This window comes from Equus quagga, chromosome 8, assembly GCF_021613505.1.
Source record: "Equus quagga isolate Etosha38 chromosome 8, UCLA_HA_Equagga_1.0, whole genome shotgun sequence".
NCBI lineage: Eukaryota > Metazoa > Chordata > Mammalia > Perissodactyla > Equidae > Equus > Equus quagga.
In genome coordinates, this window is record NC_060274.1 from 59,859,832 (window position 1) to 59,876,519 (window position 16,688).

General features: G+C 36.1%; 1 protein-coding gene across 1 annotated transcript in view; it reads left to right on the plus strand.

The window, feature by feature from the left end:
• The window catches only part of CDK14 (cyclin dependent kinase 14), a 550,173-nt gene that overhangs the window by 425,897 nt on the left and 107,588 nt on the right, over window positions 1-16,688 (plus strand). The window contains exon 12 of the mRNA XM_046669616.1: window positions 10,447-10,495. Within this exon, the coding sequence (XP_046525572.1) occupies window positions 10,447-10,495 (49 nt within the window). The remainder of the gene's footprint in view (window positions 1-10,446; window positions 10,496-16,688) is intronic.

Sequence of the window (16,688 nt, forward strand, 5' to 3'; positions counted from 1 at the left end):
TGTGAATACAGTTTTCTTCTATTGAGGGCCCCTTAGTATTGGTTCCCGTGATGTACTGTAGGCCACTTATGACCTCGTATGTTTTGTGCACTGACGTATTCACAGCACCTAGAACAGTGCCTGGCAAACCGTAGGAACACAATAAATATTTGCAGAATGAATGAGAGAATGAATGAATATTCATGCCTTCTCTCCTAAAGGACTTAAGGATATTATCGTTCACATAAACAAGTAATTAGGATAATCCTTTGAAATGTTCACAGAGTGATTCATGACCAGGTTCATTGTTCACCTTTATAAAGGCCTGGAGCTTTTTGCTCCACTGAAGCCATCCTGAGAAAGGCGTCAGGCTCAGCACCTCTCCCAGATGTTAGATAGGATGCCCTTTGGCATGGCCACAGCTCTTTGTTTAAATCTGTACTATTTTCTTACAAACTCAGTAAGAAAGAGTAAATGCATTTGTTAAAACCAAAATAATCCTAAAGAGCTTAAATTGTGAATAGTGGCATTTACGGTTTAGAGGAGTCAATTACATCTAACATTTCCTATGGCATTTGGGACATACTCATTTTTATATTGACTTATAAATACTTATCCCATGGTATTATTTACATTGCATATTAACTCCTTCTGCAAAAGGTATACTAAAGTTTGAGACTTTTCATGATCTTATCTCTAGTGCTACCCCTCCTCGCCCCCCCCCCCCCAAAAAAAGAAAGAAAAGAGCTTACATACAAATCCTGGTTTTTAGCCTTTCAAGTTCTTTGAACATACTTGGGGTTTTTAATTGATTGGTTGATTTAACTATTTACTCATACATTGTCCTGTTATTGAAGTTAAAAAAGACAGCAGTATCTTATAAGATACAAAAAATGTTGATGAAGAAGGGAGAGAATGAAAATTCAAATTACTCTCCTGGAGTAGACAGTACATACCTATAAGCAAATGAGTGAATTCCAATTTAGGTGTTATCTTCATGTGAGTTAAAATCTGCTTTCATGGTGCCTCAAGCTGTTTCCCGCTCAGCTCTTTTAAGCTGGGAAACTTTAGAATATATAGCATTGCTGTCCAGTTGTTTTCCTGTGGAATTTCAACAAATTACGGTGCATAGTCATGGCAGTTGGAGGGAAAACCTTTCTGGCCTTCTTTCCGCCCACCCCCATCATGTCGCATAGCAAGTGATTTCTTCTTCTCCTCTGCCAGCGCTCCTCCCTGGCCTCCCGCTGTGTGTGATCATCCTCTGCAGTGTCCCAGCAATGAGAGGAGAAGGTGAAAAGCAGCCTGCAGGTGTAAATTAATTGCACTCCTCAGTTATGCTATGAGTTAGCCAATGCTTTACATCAGGACATTCTAAACTCCTAGTTTAAACATAATTGGAAAGAGAAAGCTGACATTAAAGTAGTAAGTGACAGAGTAAACTGAACTGAAGGAGAACAGTGTAAAGCACTCGTATGCACATACTCAAATACTCTGACAAAATTATTCACAGGCAGTTGAATATCTATTTTATTCAATATAACTCTTACTGATTTGGGGCACTAATGTAAACACCTTTTTTGTATTCAAAACTTACATGGCTAATTGTGTTGCTTTCATTCCAATGGAACATTACTTTTATTTATGATGGAAATAGTTTTTAAAATATAATTTTTTAATCTAATTATGAACATAAATGCATGCTTATTGCAGAAAATGTTTAGAAATGGCTCCATCTGAAATTGTGTGCTTTGTCAGTTAAGATCTGAAAGATGTTGAATACAGGAGATCAGGTCCTGTGTGTCACTGGAGCTAGCGTCAGACATTTGAGTTTATTCCCTCTTCATTTGGAAAAGAAACAGATGCAGTTAGTGACTCTGCCTCTGGGCTCCCGGGGGGCTGTGTCCACATCCACACTGGAGCACTTTCACCCTGTATTTGTAATTCTGTATTTACATTTCTGTGCCATGGAACTGTAAGCAGGACTTATTCATTTTTGTGTACCCATTGCCCAGTGCAGTAACTGGCACACAGGTGGTACCCAGGTGACATTTGCTAAAAGAATTAAGAGTTTATGTGAATAGTGATGGAAAGTAAATGTAGGACGACTTCTTTATATCCTTAGTTTTTCTCCTTTCAAATGGAAGTTTCACTATCAATTTTGGCTCTTTTATGCATGGCTAAAGCTGACATATTGCATTTCTAAAAAAAAATTTCTATTAGCACATCCTGTCAAGCTCTAAATAGAGACAATTTTTAGTACTAATATTTATGTGCAGTCATTAATTGCTAAGAATAATAATTTACTTGTAAATGCAAGATTGTATTAATTTTATCTGTAATGGAATTCTTGTTCCTTCTGAAATCATAGCAACTTATTAAAATTGCTTTGTGGAGCATACGAAGTTAAGGAGATCAAATTTGTTTTACAAGGACATTTTGATGTAATTAATTTTAAAAATGTATCTTGCTCTTTTAATACCAGACTTTAGACAATAATTTTTTTAAAAACCTTTATAAAAAGAACTATTCTTTCCATTTCTCCTTTCTTTGTTAGTTAATCCTCAAACTGAAAATATGCCTTTAAATTTCTGCTCTACACCAACTGGCTGAATTATGTTGCGTCTTATATAATGCAGTCTAGTCGAAAATAAACTCAGACATTAGATGTTCTTTTTTTGGGGGGGAAGATTAGCCCTGACCAAACTACTGCCAATCCTCCTCTTTTTGCTGAGGAAGACTGGCCCTGGGCTAACATCCATGCCTGTCTTCCTCTACTTTGTATGTGGGATGCATACCACAGCAAGGCTTTTGCCAAGCAGTGCCATGTCCACACCTGGGATCCGAACAGGCAAACCCCGGGCCGCTCAGAAGTGGAACATGCGAACTTAACTGCTGCGCCACCAGGCGGGCCCCAGACATTAGACATTCTTTTGAAACAAATAAATACATAAGTGTTGGTGAGCACTTTTGCCTATAGCTTTATAACAATGGATGTTTATAATCAAACCTGATCGTTGGTGAACGCACATCAGTATAGCATAATGGCTGGTTTCCATACTGATTGGTCAATACCCGTGCCTTGCACGTTATTAGCTATTTTGACAATTACCCCTGCTGTGATGACTCTGACACTCCTTGAGAACTTTAAACACCTTCTGAATCATCATGGAATGATTAATATATTCTCAGGGTAATATTTGAATTAAATTATGAAATTCCAAACCTTAGAAACCTGGAATTTGGAGATCAGTAAATGCTCTATTAGTCGTCCTAACTCCTACCTTTCTGTCATACCCTATATCCAATTCATTGATGAATCTTACTGGCTCTACCTTCCAAAAAGTTTCAGACTGACCCCTTCTCACTGCATTCCCTCTGTTACCATAGCCCAAGTCATATCATCTCTCTCCTGGACAGTCATAATAACCTTTTATTGGTCTCCCTGCTTCCAACTTTGCCTCTTGTAATGTATTCTCCAAACAGAAGCCAGGATAAGCCTTAAAAAAAAGTCTATGTTGGGCCAGTCCAGTGGCATAGTGGTTAAGTTTGCGTGCTCCACTGCAGCAGCCTAGGGTTCACAGGTTCGGATCCCAGTTGCAGACCTACACACCGCTTATCAAGCCATGCTGTGTTGGAGTCCCACATACAAAAAATAGAGGAAAATTGGCACAGATGTTAGCTCAGCAACAATCTTTCTCCAGCTAAAGGGGAAGATTGGAAACAGATGTTAGCTCAATGACAATCTTTCTCACCAAAAAAGAAAAAATTATCTGGATCATATCTTAAAGGCCACAAGGACTCTATGTGAGCCAGTCTTCTATCCTTCTACCCCACCTCTGTCTCAGCCTCCACTCATCTCTCCTCGACTCTCTATCTCTGCTCCAGCCACCCTGTCCTCCATGCTCACTCAGACCTTGCACATCCCTTACTGGAATGTGAGCTCCCTGCAGGCAGGAAGGTTTTCTCTTTGGTTCCCTCCTGTGTCTTCAGCCCAAAGAAGTATACCTGGCACACAGTAGTTGCTCAATAAATAATAATTGAATGAATGAATTATTGTGCAATATTTCCAGTCATTCCTTTTGAATAAACTCTGTGTTTAGATATAGGATGCTGAATGTGTTCTTAAATTTCTTTTTGTTCTTCTTAAATGGTATTCTTATATATGAAACATACCATAATAAAAGTAATATAAATCATTTCCATTCTCTCCTTTAAAAGCTTATAATTAAAAGTGGACAACACTGACAAAAAAATCCAACCGATATTAAGCAAAAGTAAGCATTTTAAGTATTAAATTATTGAAAAGAAATAAGATCAATATGAAAAGGAAACTATATAATTTTCCTGGAGGACATACACACAAATCCTGTCTAAATGGAAAGATGCACCATATTCTTATGTACAAAGATTTTATATAATCTTTTTCAGGTAAACCAACATTTTAATGAAACTCCAACCAGTCTTCTGATAGGAACTTTATTTATTTTGTTGACTGACTGTTTTGTATGTAACTCATCTTCTCTCATCTCCAAACCTAGAATGTCCCTCTCGACTGATCACTCTGCATCATATCTCCTTGTTTTACTTTGCGAGAATGCTGTCTTTTTTCCCCAGTTTTATTGTGATATAACTAATGTATAACATTGTATAAGTTTAAGGTGTACAACATAGTGGTGATCTTATATATGTATATATAACAAAGTAATTACCACAATAAGTTTAGTTAAACAAATTCATACTTCACATAGTTACAGTTTTTTTGTATGTGGTGAGAACTTCTAAAGTCTACTGTCTTAGCCACTTTCAAATACACAATGCTATTGTTAACTGTAGTCACCATACTTTACATTACATCCCCAGGACTTATTCCTCTTGTAACTGGAAGTTTATACCCTTTGATTACTTTCACCCATTTCCCCTCCTCCCTCACCCTCACTCCTGGCAGCTACCGGTCTGTTTTTTGCTTTTAGAGTTTGGGTTTTTTTAGATTCCACATATAAGTGAGATCATACAGTATTTTTCTTTCTCTGTCTGACTTATTTCACACACCAAAAAGCCCTCAAATTCCATCCATGTTGTTATAAATGGCAGAATTTCCTTCTTTCTCATGGCTGAATAATATTCCGTTATATATATGTATACACACACACACACACACACACACACCCATATATATACACACACACATATTTTCTTTATTGATTCATCCATTGATGGATACTTGGTTTGTTTCCATATTTTCTCTATTGTAAATAATGCTTTAATGAACATAAGCATGCAGAAATCTCTTTGAGATAGTGATTTTGTTACCTGCAAACCACAAGTGGAATTGCTGGATCATATGGTAGCTCTGTTTTTAATTTTTTAAGGAATCTACATACTGTTTTCCATAGGGGCTATACCAATTTACATTTCCACCAACAGTGCCCAAGGGTTCCTTTTGCTCCACATCCTTGCTAACTCTTGTTATTTTTTGTCTTTTGATAATAGCCATTCTAACAGCTGTGCGGTGATATCTCATTGTGGTTTTGATTCGCGTTTCCCTGATGATAGTGATGTTGAGCACCTTTTCATATGCTTGTTGGCTACTTGAATATCTTCCTTGGAAGAATGTCTATTCAGGTCCTTTGCCCATTTTTAAATGGAACTACAGGTGTACATCATTTTATTGTGCTTCAGTTTACTGCACTTCGCAGATATTGCATTTTTTACAAATTGAAGGTTTGTGGTAACCCTGTGTCAAGCAAGTCTATCAGCGCCATTTTTCCAACTGCATTTGCTCACTTCATGTCTCTGTGTCACCTTTTGGTAATTCTCACAATATTTCAAACTTTTTCATTATTATTATATTCGTTATAATAATGTTTCATTTTAATGATGATCTGTGATGAGTGATCTTTGATGTTACTATTGTAATTGGTTTGGGGCATGCCCATGAGCCACACCCATATGAGACAGTGAACTTAATCAATAAATTGCTGTGTGTGTTCTGACTGCTCCACCACCTAGCCATTCCACCATCTCTCTCCCTCTCCTCCAGTCTCCCTATTCCCTGAGACACAACAGTATTGAAATCAGGCCAATTAATAACCCTACAATGGCCTCTAGTTGTCCAAGTGACTCACAGGTCTCTCACTTTAAATCAAAAGCTAGAAATTATTGAGCTTAGTGAGGAAGGAGTGTCAAAAGCCAGGATGGGTCAAACAGTTAGCCAAGTTGTGCATGTAAAGGACAAGTTCTTGAAGGAAACTAAAAGTGCTATTGCAGTGAACACATGAATGATAAGAAAGTGAAACAGCCTTATTACTGATATGGAGAAAGTTCTAGTGGTCTGGCTGGAAGATAAAACCAGTGACAATATTCCATTAAACCAAAGCCTAATTCATAGCAAGACCCTAACTCTCTTCAAGTCTATGAAGGCTGAGAGAGGTTAGGAAGCTGCAGAAAAAAGTTTGAAGCTAGCAGAAGTTGGCTCATGAAGTTTAAGAAAAGAAACCATGTCAATAACATAAAAGTGCAAGGGAAAGCAGCAAGTGCTGATGTAGAAGCTGCAGCAAATTCTCCTGAAGATCTAGCTAAGATCATTAATCAAGGTGGCTACACTAAACAGCAGATTTTCAATGCAGACCAAACAATCTTCTATTGGAAGAAGATGCCATTTAGGACTTTCATAGCTAAAGAGGAGAAGTCAATGCATGGCTTCAAAGCTTCAAAGGACAGGCTGACTCTCTTGTTAGTGACTAATGCAGCTGGGGACATTAAGGTGAAGCCAGTGCTCATTTACCATCCTGAAAATCCTAGGCCCCTTAAGAATTAGGCTAAATCCACTCGGGCTGTGCTCTATAAACAAAACAACAAAGCCTGGATGACAGCACATTGTTTACAACATGATTTAATGAATATTTTAAGCCCACTGTTGAGACCTACTGCTCAGAAGAAAAGATTCCTTTCAAACTGTTAGTGCTCATTGACAATGCACCTGGTCACCCAAGAGCTCTGATGGATATGTGCATGGAGAAGAATGTTGTGTCCATGCCTGCTAACACAACATCCATTCTGGAGCCCGTGGATCAGGGAGTAATTTTGATTTTCAAGTCTTATTATTTAAGAAATACATTTCGTAAGGCTATAGCTGCCATAGACAGTAAGTCCTCTGATGGATCTGGACTATGTAAATTAAAAGCCTTCTGGAAAGGATTCACCATTCTAAATGCCATTAAGAATGTTCATGACTCATGGAAAGAGGTCAAAATATCAACATTAACAGGAGTTTGGAAGTAGTTGATTCCAACCCTCATGGATGACTGATGGGTTGAAGACTTCAGTGGAAGAAATAACTGCAGATGTGGTGGAAGTAGAAAGGGATCAGAATTAGGAATGGAGCCTGAAGATGTGACTGAATTGCTACAATCTCATGGTAAAACCTGAACAGATGAGGAGTTGCTTCTGATGGATGAGCAAAGAAAGTGGTTTCTTGAGATGGAATCTACTCATAGTAAAGATGCTGTGAAAATTGTTGAAATGATAACGAAGAATTTAGAATATTACATAAACTTAGTGGATAAAGAAGCAGCAGAATTAGAGAGGATTGCCTCCAATTTCAGAAATTCTGTGGGTAAATGCTATCCAACAGCGCTGCATGCTACAGAGAAATCATTTTTGAAAGGAAGAGTCAATCAATTTAGCAAACTTCACTGTTGTCTTATCTTAAGAAATTGCTTCCGCCACCCGAATCTTCAGCACCACCACCTTGATCAGTCAGCAGCCATCAAAATCAAGGCAAGACCCTCCATCAGCAAAAAGATTTTGACTTGATGAAGGCTCAGATAATAGCATTTTTTTAGCTGTAAAGTGTTTTTTAATTAAGGTATGTAACATTGTTTTTGTAGACAGGCTTTTGCACACTTAATAGACTACAGTATAGTGTAAACATAAATTTTATATGCACTAGGAGACCAAAAAATTTGTGTGACTCACTTTATTGAGATCTTCACTTTATTATGGTGGTCTAGAACCGAATCCACAATATCTCCAAGGTATGCCTGTATTTATTTTTTTGCTATTGAGTTATATAAGTTCCTTATATATTTTGGATTTTAACCTCTTATCTGATATGAGATTTGCAAATATTTTCTCCCAATCTGTAGGTTGCCTTTTCATTTCACTGATTGCTTTTTTTGTGGCACAGAAGCTTTTTTGCTAGATGCAGTCTCACTGTTTATTTTTGCTTTTTGAGTGTTGTATCCATAAAATCATTGCCAAGACCAATGTCAAGGAGATTTTTCCCTATATTTTCTTCTATGGCTTCAGGTCTTAATTTAAGTCTTTAATTCTTTTCAAGTTAATTTTTGTGAGTGATATAAGATAGGGGTTCAGTTTCATTTTTTTGCATGTGAATATCCAGTTTTCCTAGCACTATTAATTGAAGAAGCCATCTTTTCTCCATTGAATATTTTGATTCCTTTGTTGGATATTAGTTGGCCATATATGCATGTGTTTATTTCTGAGCTCTCGATTCTGTTCCATTAGTCTATGTGTCTGTTTTTATGCCAGTACCATATTTTTTTGATTATTATAGCTTTATAATATGGGGACTATGATGCCCCTAGCTTAGTTCTTCTTTCTCAAGATTGCTTTGGTTATTTAGGGTCCTTTGGGGTTCCATATGAATTTTATGTTTGTTTTTTCTACTTCTGTAAAAAACAAAAATGATATTGGAATCTTGATGCTCCAGTCATGAACATGGAATATCTTTCCATTTATTTGTGTCTTTTTCACTTTCTTTCATCAATGTCTTATAGTTTTCAGTGTACAGATCTTTCACCTCTTTGTTTAAATTTATTCCTAGGTATTTTATTGTTTTTGATGCTATGGTAAGTGGGATTGTTTTCTTTATTTCTTTTTCAGGTAATTCATTGTTAGTATATAGAAATGCAGCTGATTTTTGTATATTGATTTTGTGTCCTGTAACTTTACTGAATTTGTTTATTAGTTCTAATAGTTTTTTGGTGGAGTCTTTAAGATTTTCTATGTATCAAATGACGTCATCTGCAAAAGGAGACAATTTTACTTGTTCTTTTCCAATTTGGATGCCCTTCCTTCCTCTCTCCCTCCCTTCCTTCCTTCCTTTCTCTGGCTAGGACTTCCAGTACCATGTTGAATAGGAGTGGTGAGAGTGGGCACTCTTGTCTTCTTCCTTATCTTAGAGGAAAAGCTTTCAACCTTTCACCATTGAGCATGATATTAGCTATGGGCTTGTCATATATGGATTTTCTTGTGTTGAGTTATGTTCCTTCTATACCCAATTCATTGAGAATTTTTATCATGAATGGATGTTGCATTTTGTCAAATGCTTTTTTTGCATCTATTGAGATGATCGTGTGATTTTTCTCTCTCATTCTATTAATGTGATGTATCACATTTGTTGATTTGTACATATTGAACCATCCTTGCATCTTAGGGATGCAAGATATAAAAAAGACATTATTTTTTATTGCTGATGGGAAAATGAAAAGTAATCTGTCAGCATCTATTAAAATGTAAAATGTGCATACCATTTGCCAAGCAGTTCTATATTGGCCAAATAACTTATGGTACTTCTATGGAATTATTTTACAGTTTTAAAACAATTGTTACATCTATTTTTTTATTTGAAGGACTCTCCACTATATATTATTAAAGGACTGTCTGCTATATATTATTAAGTGCCTAAAGAAATTTCAGAGAATGTTTATTATACAATCCATTTTAAAAATTAAAATAGAATATATATTAGTATATATGGATGGGTTTGTATGAAATATATGAAAAGAGACATGCCAAGCCATTAACAATTGCTATATCATCAGGAGTGAAAAATGGGGAGCAAGAGGGGAGATTATTAATATCTATTCTATGCCACCTTATTGTTTAACTTGGTAAAACAAATGTTACATTTTAATTTTAAAAATATCATAAATGTTTTTCAATGATAAATATAAATACACATTATAGGACATTGGTAGTTTGGCTTTGAGCATATGTAAATACTGTATAGTATTAAGAAAGGAGAGCCAACATTACTACATTTGGTCAGCGATGTCTTCATGGAGAAAACAGCAGGTCTCATTTGACCCATGTGTCAATATTCTATAAATCTACTTACAGTTAAGAAGTTTGGAATTTGAGTTTCTTCTTTTGACCGAATTAAAACTTAGTAATTTTAAGAAATAGTTACTAGGAAACCAGATTATACAATAAGTCACCCTAAACAAAAGAAAACAATGCTTCATTGTTTAGAATGTTAAGATCGTCCTGTTTTACTCTTTATAACTGCCCAATCTAAGGGTGAAGACCTACTGTGGCTAGCATAGCTTTGGCTAAATTAAACACTATCTTTTTGAAAGTTGAGGGTCTTTTTTTTTTGACATACTTGCAATATATACACTTGAAACAAAGATTGTTTATCATTTTTCTTTTTTATTTCAGAACGCTTTACCCTGTACAGCTCTAAAAACCTTAGACAAGCATGGAATAAGTAAGTCTTTATAAAGATTGTGTTCATTCTCTCTCTCTTTCCCTTTTAATTTTTAACGCTCTCCTGAGAAGGTTGTCATGACATTTTTTCCTTTGTTCATCCAATTGTCCAATCATTTAACCAGTAAACAGTTATTAAGCCCTGACTGTGTGCCAGCTGCCATGTTCACCCTGAGCCAACAGTGTTGTATGAGTTTGGGTTCCTAGAGCAATGTGGCATTGCTTCAGAGCTGTAAATCCAAAAGTTCATTGGGGTCAACTTCTTGTAACTAGATTCCAAGAAATGTTTTAGCATGGGCAAAATAACATTTATTAAGTGTAATATAATGACTGACTTTCTAATCTAAATAATGTTGGTGACAACCTTTGAGCTAGATAAAACTGATTTTATCAGATTTTTCCAATTTACCCATTTATTCCTCTAAGCTTTCTTGGGAAGCTAGGTACCTGTATCACTTGAAGTATATGTACTCCATTTATTTAATTTCTATTCTCTCATCTGACCTTGTTGAAATAGTTTTATTTATGGATTTCAAAATTTGACAAAATCTGAAGATCCAGCTTTCTCAAGTTATTCAGAGGTCTTTTATTGCAAGCCAACCTGTTAGTAAATCATTGAAAGTTGGAAAGCAGAGCAGTTGAGTCACTCTCATGTATTTGTGGGTATCATGTGTCAAGTGTTATGCTGGGGAAAAGGTAACCAGAACTGCTTTGATGAAATAAACTATAATTTTTCATAACACAATTTTGTCAATGGAGAATGTACTGTTATTGTCTCCTTTTTTACTGTTATGACGTGTTAAATTTTAGACACCATCAGTTATGAAAATAAAAAAACAATAAAAAGCCTTTATATAATAAAAATGCCTTTAGTCAATGCTGTCAGTCAAAACAATGGATAGCTTATTATGAGGAATTCATGGGATGAATACATTAAATTCTACAGTGGTTTATTTGAAAAATTTGTCAATTTATTTTGATTAAATTTATACTTGGAAGAACACACTGATATAAATATTTTTGTCTAATACAAGGTTTTGCATTTGCCATTTGAAGAGTCAGTTCTTCATATCTACAGTCTCCCCTGGGAGGCATGCCCTCTGCTGGGAGCACTCTGTATGTGTTCCTCACCCTCCTACCCTCCCCCTCACTTTACTGGTCAGTGGTCTAACATTTTAATTATGTGCTTCCATACACCAGGTAATATATGCAGTACACAGTTCCTACCTTAATTAAATGATCAAACACATTCCGCTCTCATAATTGTTCAAAAAGTTTGTCTAACCAGGTAACTACTTCACGAAATAATTCTTGATAAAACATTTGAGTCTCTAACCCTATCTTTGAAGTAACAGGAAAATCTGGCAAATGTACACATAGTAGCATTTGTGGGGAATAGCCTGCAATTTAGATGGCTTTCCACTTCCTTCCTTCAAAGGGACAGAGCTAGAATGACTTCCAAATCACCCAGGAAGATAAATGGTAGTTCCTATCCACTTAGAATGGTCTACAAAAGATGGGGAGGTCTGTAGATGATGCTAAGTGATATTTCTTCCTCTGGCCTCTGGTGGATATGACCCCACGCTGTTTACACCTGATCCACTCTAGTTGTTCATTTTTGCAACTTGTATTCAGCACCTGCCATCATAGGCATTCTAACACTCAGAGGAATGGCCTTTCTTGTTCAACTATTCCATAGTGCCTAGTGAGATGCGTATCAGAGAAGATGCTTTTGTGCATTTATGTTACTCTATCCCAGAAGAAACTAGGTTATTTCCTGTCTTTCAAAAAGGAAAGTAAAATTGAAGTAGTGTTCAAGCATTGCTTCACTTCATTCTGACCACCTAAGACCTGATGTCATCCTTTCTCTGAGTGGAATCGTTCACGTCGCAACAAGAGTAGTTAATTCTGTCGACAAAAATCAGGATGTGCAATCTTCTGGTATTGCTTCTTTAGAAATTTTAAAACCTATGCGCATTGTGCTCAATCTCTAAATTTTTCTTAGAAGATGCTAGATATCAGTAAATATGCTTTTCCTTTTGAGGGCAAATAAGAATTCTTTAGAATATGATTTTTCACAAAATGAAAACGCAATTTTTCTTTAAGCTATCACTTCAGAAACATTTATTGTTTGCATTTTCCATACACGTAGGATTTATAGTTTTTCTATGAAAACAAGTTCTAACATACTGAAGGAAGTATTAGATTTTCATGTAAAGTCTGTTTAATCCGTTGGTAGAAATTGCGGTTAATGTTTTTCTTTTGATCTCTCCATCACATAGGCTTTCTTGAAAAAATTAGAATTAATTCAAAGTCATTTAATAAACTGAGTTGTACCCTTAGATTACTTTTAAAATGTTTTAGGAAAAATGTTAAAAGCGGAGCTTGATTTTAAAATTACAAACATGACTTGTTCAGAACCGTGCTATTTTTGAGTTCCCGTAAGTCTTATTTTTTGTTGACTTAAGGATTTATTTTAGAAAACACTAAGTAATAAAATCATCACTGAAAATATTATAAAAGTATTACTTTCTGGTATCCCATTGTTATGGACTGAATCCTTAGAGCCGAGCTATAGCCTCTAGCCAATTCAAACCCAATGTAATTTAGAGAGAACTGAGAAGTCAGAGACATTAATTACGTTATTGATTCTTTCTTCAAATGGACTTGTGACCTTGCGACCACCATCAACATTTCAACATCTCTCACTTCAAAGTGAGGTCTAGATTTGGAAGAACTGCGTTTAAAGGCTATGAAGCAAGTTCTGGCTTTCTCCATCGCTGCTCACTAATTTGCTTTTCTACAGCACAATTACGAAACTAAAGCAATTGGTAAATTCTCTTGTACAGCAGTAATACGTTCAAAATAAAGTGAACTAATTTGCAAGATTTGAATTTGGATTCCATTTTGATGGGTTAATATAAGATAGACAGGTTAGCATAAAAAAAAGTAAGTCACTGTTCAAAATTAGAAGTAACAATGGCTTTAAAAATATGCATTAACTCAGCTATTAAAGCTAGAGGATATGTTAACCTGCCTAAGAGAGTTAAGAATTTCTAGAGAAATGAATCCTCTCTTTGAATGGCTATAACAAGTGACCCAGTTTATTTGGGGGCAAAGTCTGCCCTAGGTAACACCCATGCAATTCCCTGCTGACTTCATTTATACCAGTAACCATGGGCGTAATTTTATCCTTTGAAGGATTTTTTAGTATTCTGGGGAAACAAAGCAGTGATGGGAGAAAAATATCAAAAGATCCAGCAGATATCTAAACTCAAAAGGATAATATAAAGAAGAAATTTTAATTATAGGATTGAGAATAATAAATATATATTAATAAAGAAAAGAAAGTCTTTTTATTCCCTCATGCTGGAAGTGCATGATCCATGTAGTCTCTTCCTACTTAAAGGAGATTTGGGATTAAAGGGAGATAAATCTTAATTTTATAAATACATGTACTGTTTTCTGTCTGCCTTCAAAACATTCCATTTTATTTCACTGGAGTTATAAAGACTCTCTCTATTTTTCTTCCAGATCTCTCTATTTATAGTTGTCTGACATTGGCATGTATGTGCAATCAACTAAGAATTTCAGCCACTTAAAAGATCTTTTATTATTTTGGCTGGAGAAGAAGTCTTAGTATATGCTCTCCAGCACAGTTAAGGGTAAGATTCCAGGAACAGATTTGCTTGTTTTGGAACTTTTTAACAGCTGAACAATTTTGGAGGTTTGAAAGTAGCAAAGAGAGAACTAAGCATAAATCCCCACAGTCACAGAAGACAGATTTGGAAAACATAGCTCATTGCTAATAAAGCGAAGCACGTCCACAGACATGACTACGTGTACGCCAACCCTGTCCTGCTAGCTCCACCCACATGCTCTCATTCTGCTTACAATCCTTCTTGTTAAAATCCAATTGTATTTCTCCTAAGAATTTAAAAAACTGATACTCTAAAATTGATAACAAATACAAGAGATATTGTAATGAAGCTACCTTTACGGAAATAGAAAATTAGAGAAGAAGAAAACATTTACCTGCATATATTTGAAAGTCACAAACCCTGATATAGACGATTTAGAAGTATTTCCTAACTTTGTATTCTTGAATTTTCCTTGAATATTTTATCTATTTTGGTAGTTAACTTCCAAAACACATTTTAAAAATGACTTGCTAGATAGTTGTGTTACATGTACATAAAACATAATGTGTTTAAAATAATATTTAGAGGAATAACATGAATTTCGCTCTGTATATTTATGTTGGTGACTATCTATTGTATTTTTCTTATTGTCGTAACTGATTGCCTTCCTTTAAGATTTAAATGAGTGCCTTCTCAAGAAACCTAAAGGCCCTGTTTTCTACTCTGCCTTATTATTCTAAGTTGATCTAAAATTTTCTAAAATAATAGTATATGGCAAAGTAAGTGAGCTTTCCGTTTCTTTGCCAGTTGTTTAGAAATGTGAGAGGCAGTCAGAGCAGTTATCAACACTAGGAGGAGCACTTGAGTTGAGCCAGATCTTTAAATCATCTTTCTCTACTTTCACATTTTTTCTTTGTTGATAATTTTTGTTATTATTCTATTTACTTCAAAGTAACAGTTTTAATTTATTTAGTGCCTGGAGATTTCTTCTCACAATATTTTCAAAGAAATTATTATTTCCATCATCAACACCCTTTTCTTAGGGATGGGTTTCCTGGGATGAAAAGCTCTACAGCAGACACTAAAGCAGACATTTTGGAATTCCATCCTCTCAACTCAAAGGATGAGCAGGGGCTGCAATAGTCAACTGCCCAGCTCTGTGGATTCCTTATATTCGTCATATTTGTTTTATTCATATGTCCAGCATTGGGAGGCCACGTGGGGTGTGGTTTCTCACCACATTCCATACCCTTGAAAATACAGTTTTCAACACATGGACAGTCAGATCCAAGTAGGTCTCTTGTCCTGACCTTGGACCACCACACATGGTATTGTTTGGAGGCCCCAAAATCTCATCTGCCTGCTTGAAAGTCATAGTTCAGGGCAATTTCTAAGGACATTCATTTTTACAAGAATGGATCATTGGTTCAGTTCCTGAAAGGATTATTTAGGTGTGATGTTTATCACATCCATTAAACCCCTTGCCATGTAACAGAAAGCAGTTCTTCCAGAAAATTGCAGAGTGGATTCTTGAAAGGAAAAGGAGGAGGTCCTAAAATAAGAGATGGTTTCCAGGCTCTGATGGGAGGCCTAGAGAGTCTCAAAGAAGACAGCATGAAGATCCACCCGAAGACACAGGTTGGGGACAGGTGCCAGGAGAACAAAGAGAGAGCTGTGCAAGAGAAAGTTGGCAAATTTGCTGAAGGCCTAGCCCTGATCACTTATAGTAGCAGCAGCATAAATGTGATAACATGTGAAACGTACCTAGTCAAAGACCTAACACACACTCACTGCTCCATAGTCATAGCTGTGATGGGAGTAGTAATGGTAATTAACATTTGGGCAGTCTTTTGCAATATAGGATTTCCTTTCTTATATGTTGTCACATCCTTACAACAATCTTGAGAGGTAGTCAGGGCAGATATTATCATCTCTATTTTATAACTTGAAATAAAAAACATGCTCAGTAAGGTCAAATGATCAGTGCTATTGAGAATTACAGCTTGGAACATATGGCCCAATGAATCCTGTGAAAGAAATATCATCAGTTTAAAAACTCTGATATTCCAGTGTTTATCACCATCTGATTTTATTTTGTTCTTACTACAAATTTGGGTAGGGAGATCTCTTCTGAGAACTGACGACATTTGTTCCCAGTCTAGGGTTTAGGCAGCAGGAGAGCTGGAATGAAGTAGAAAGCTGACTTTCTCTATCCTGGGGAGATAGAGTTCACAGCAGGCTGACCACCCACTCAGGCCCTGCTGGTGAGATTTGCCGCCTGTTCCATACAGCTCCCACTGCCCCCAATGAGATTATTCTCATTTTGGTCATTGCCAGATTTCTTGTCCATGTCTGTCTTTTTGTAGCGAAGAATTCACTGTCATTAATAAACCCTGGTGATGGTTGAGGGCAGGCCCCGTGCTGTTATCTGTCAGACATGAGTTTTTTGTTCCCCTTCTGATAGAGAGAAAATATTCGTCTTCTCTCTTACTAATTGGCAGTACGTGCCAGGCTTGGGAGTCGGCAGCAGCCGTTGTTTTTCATCCGTTCAGA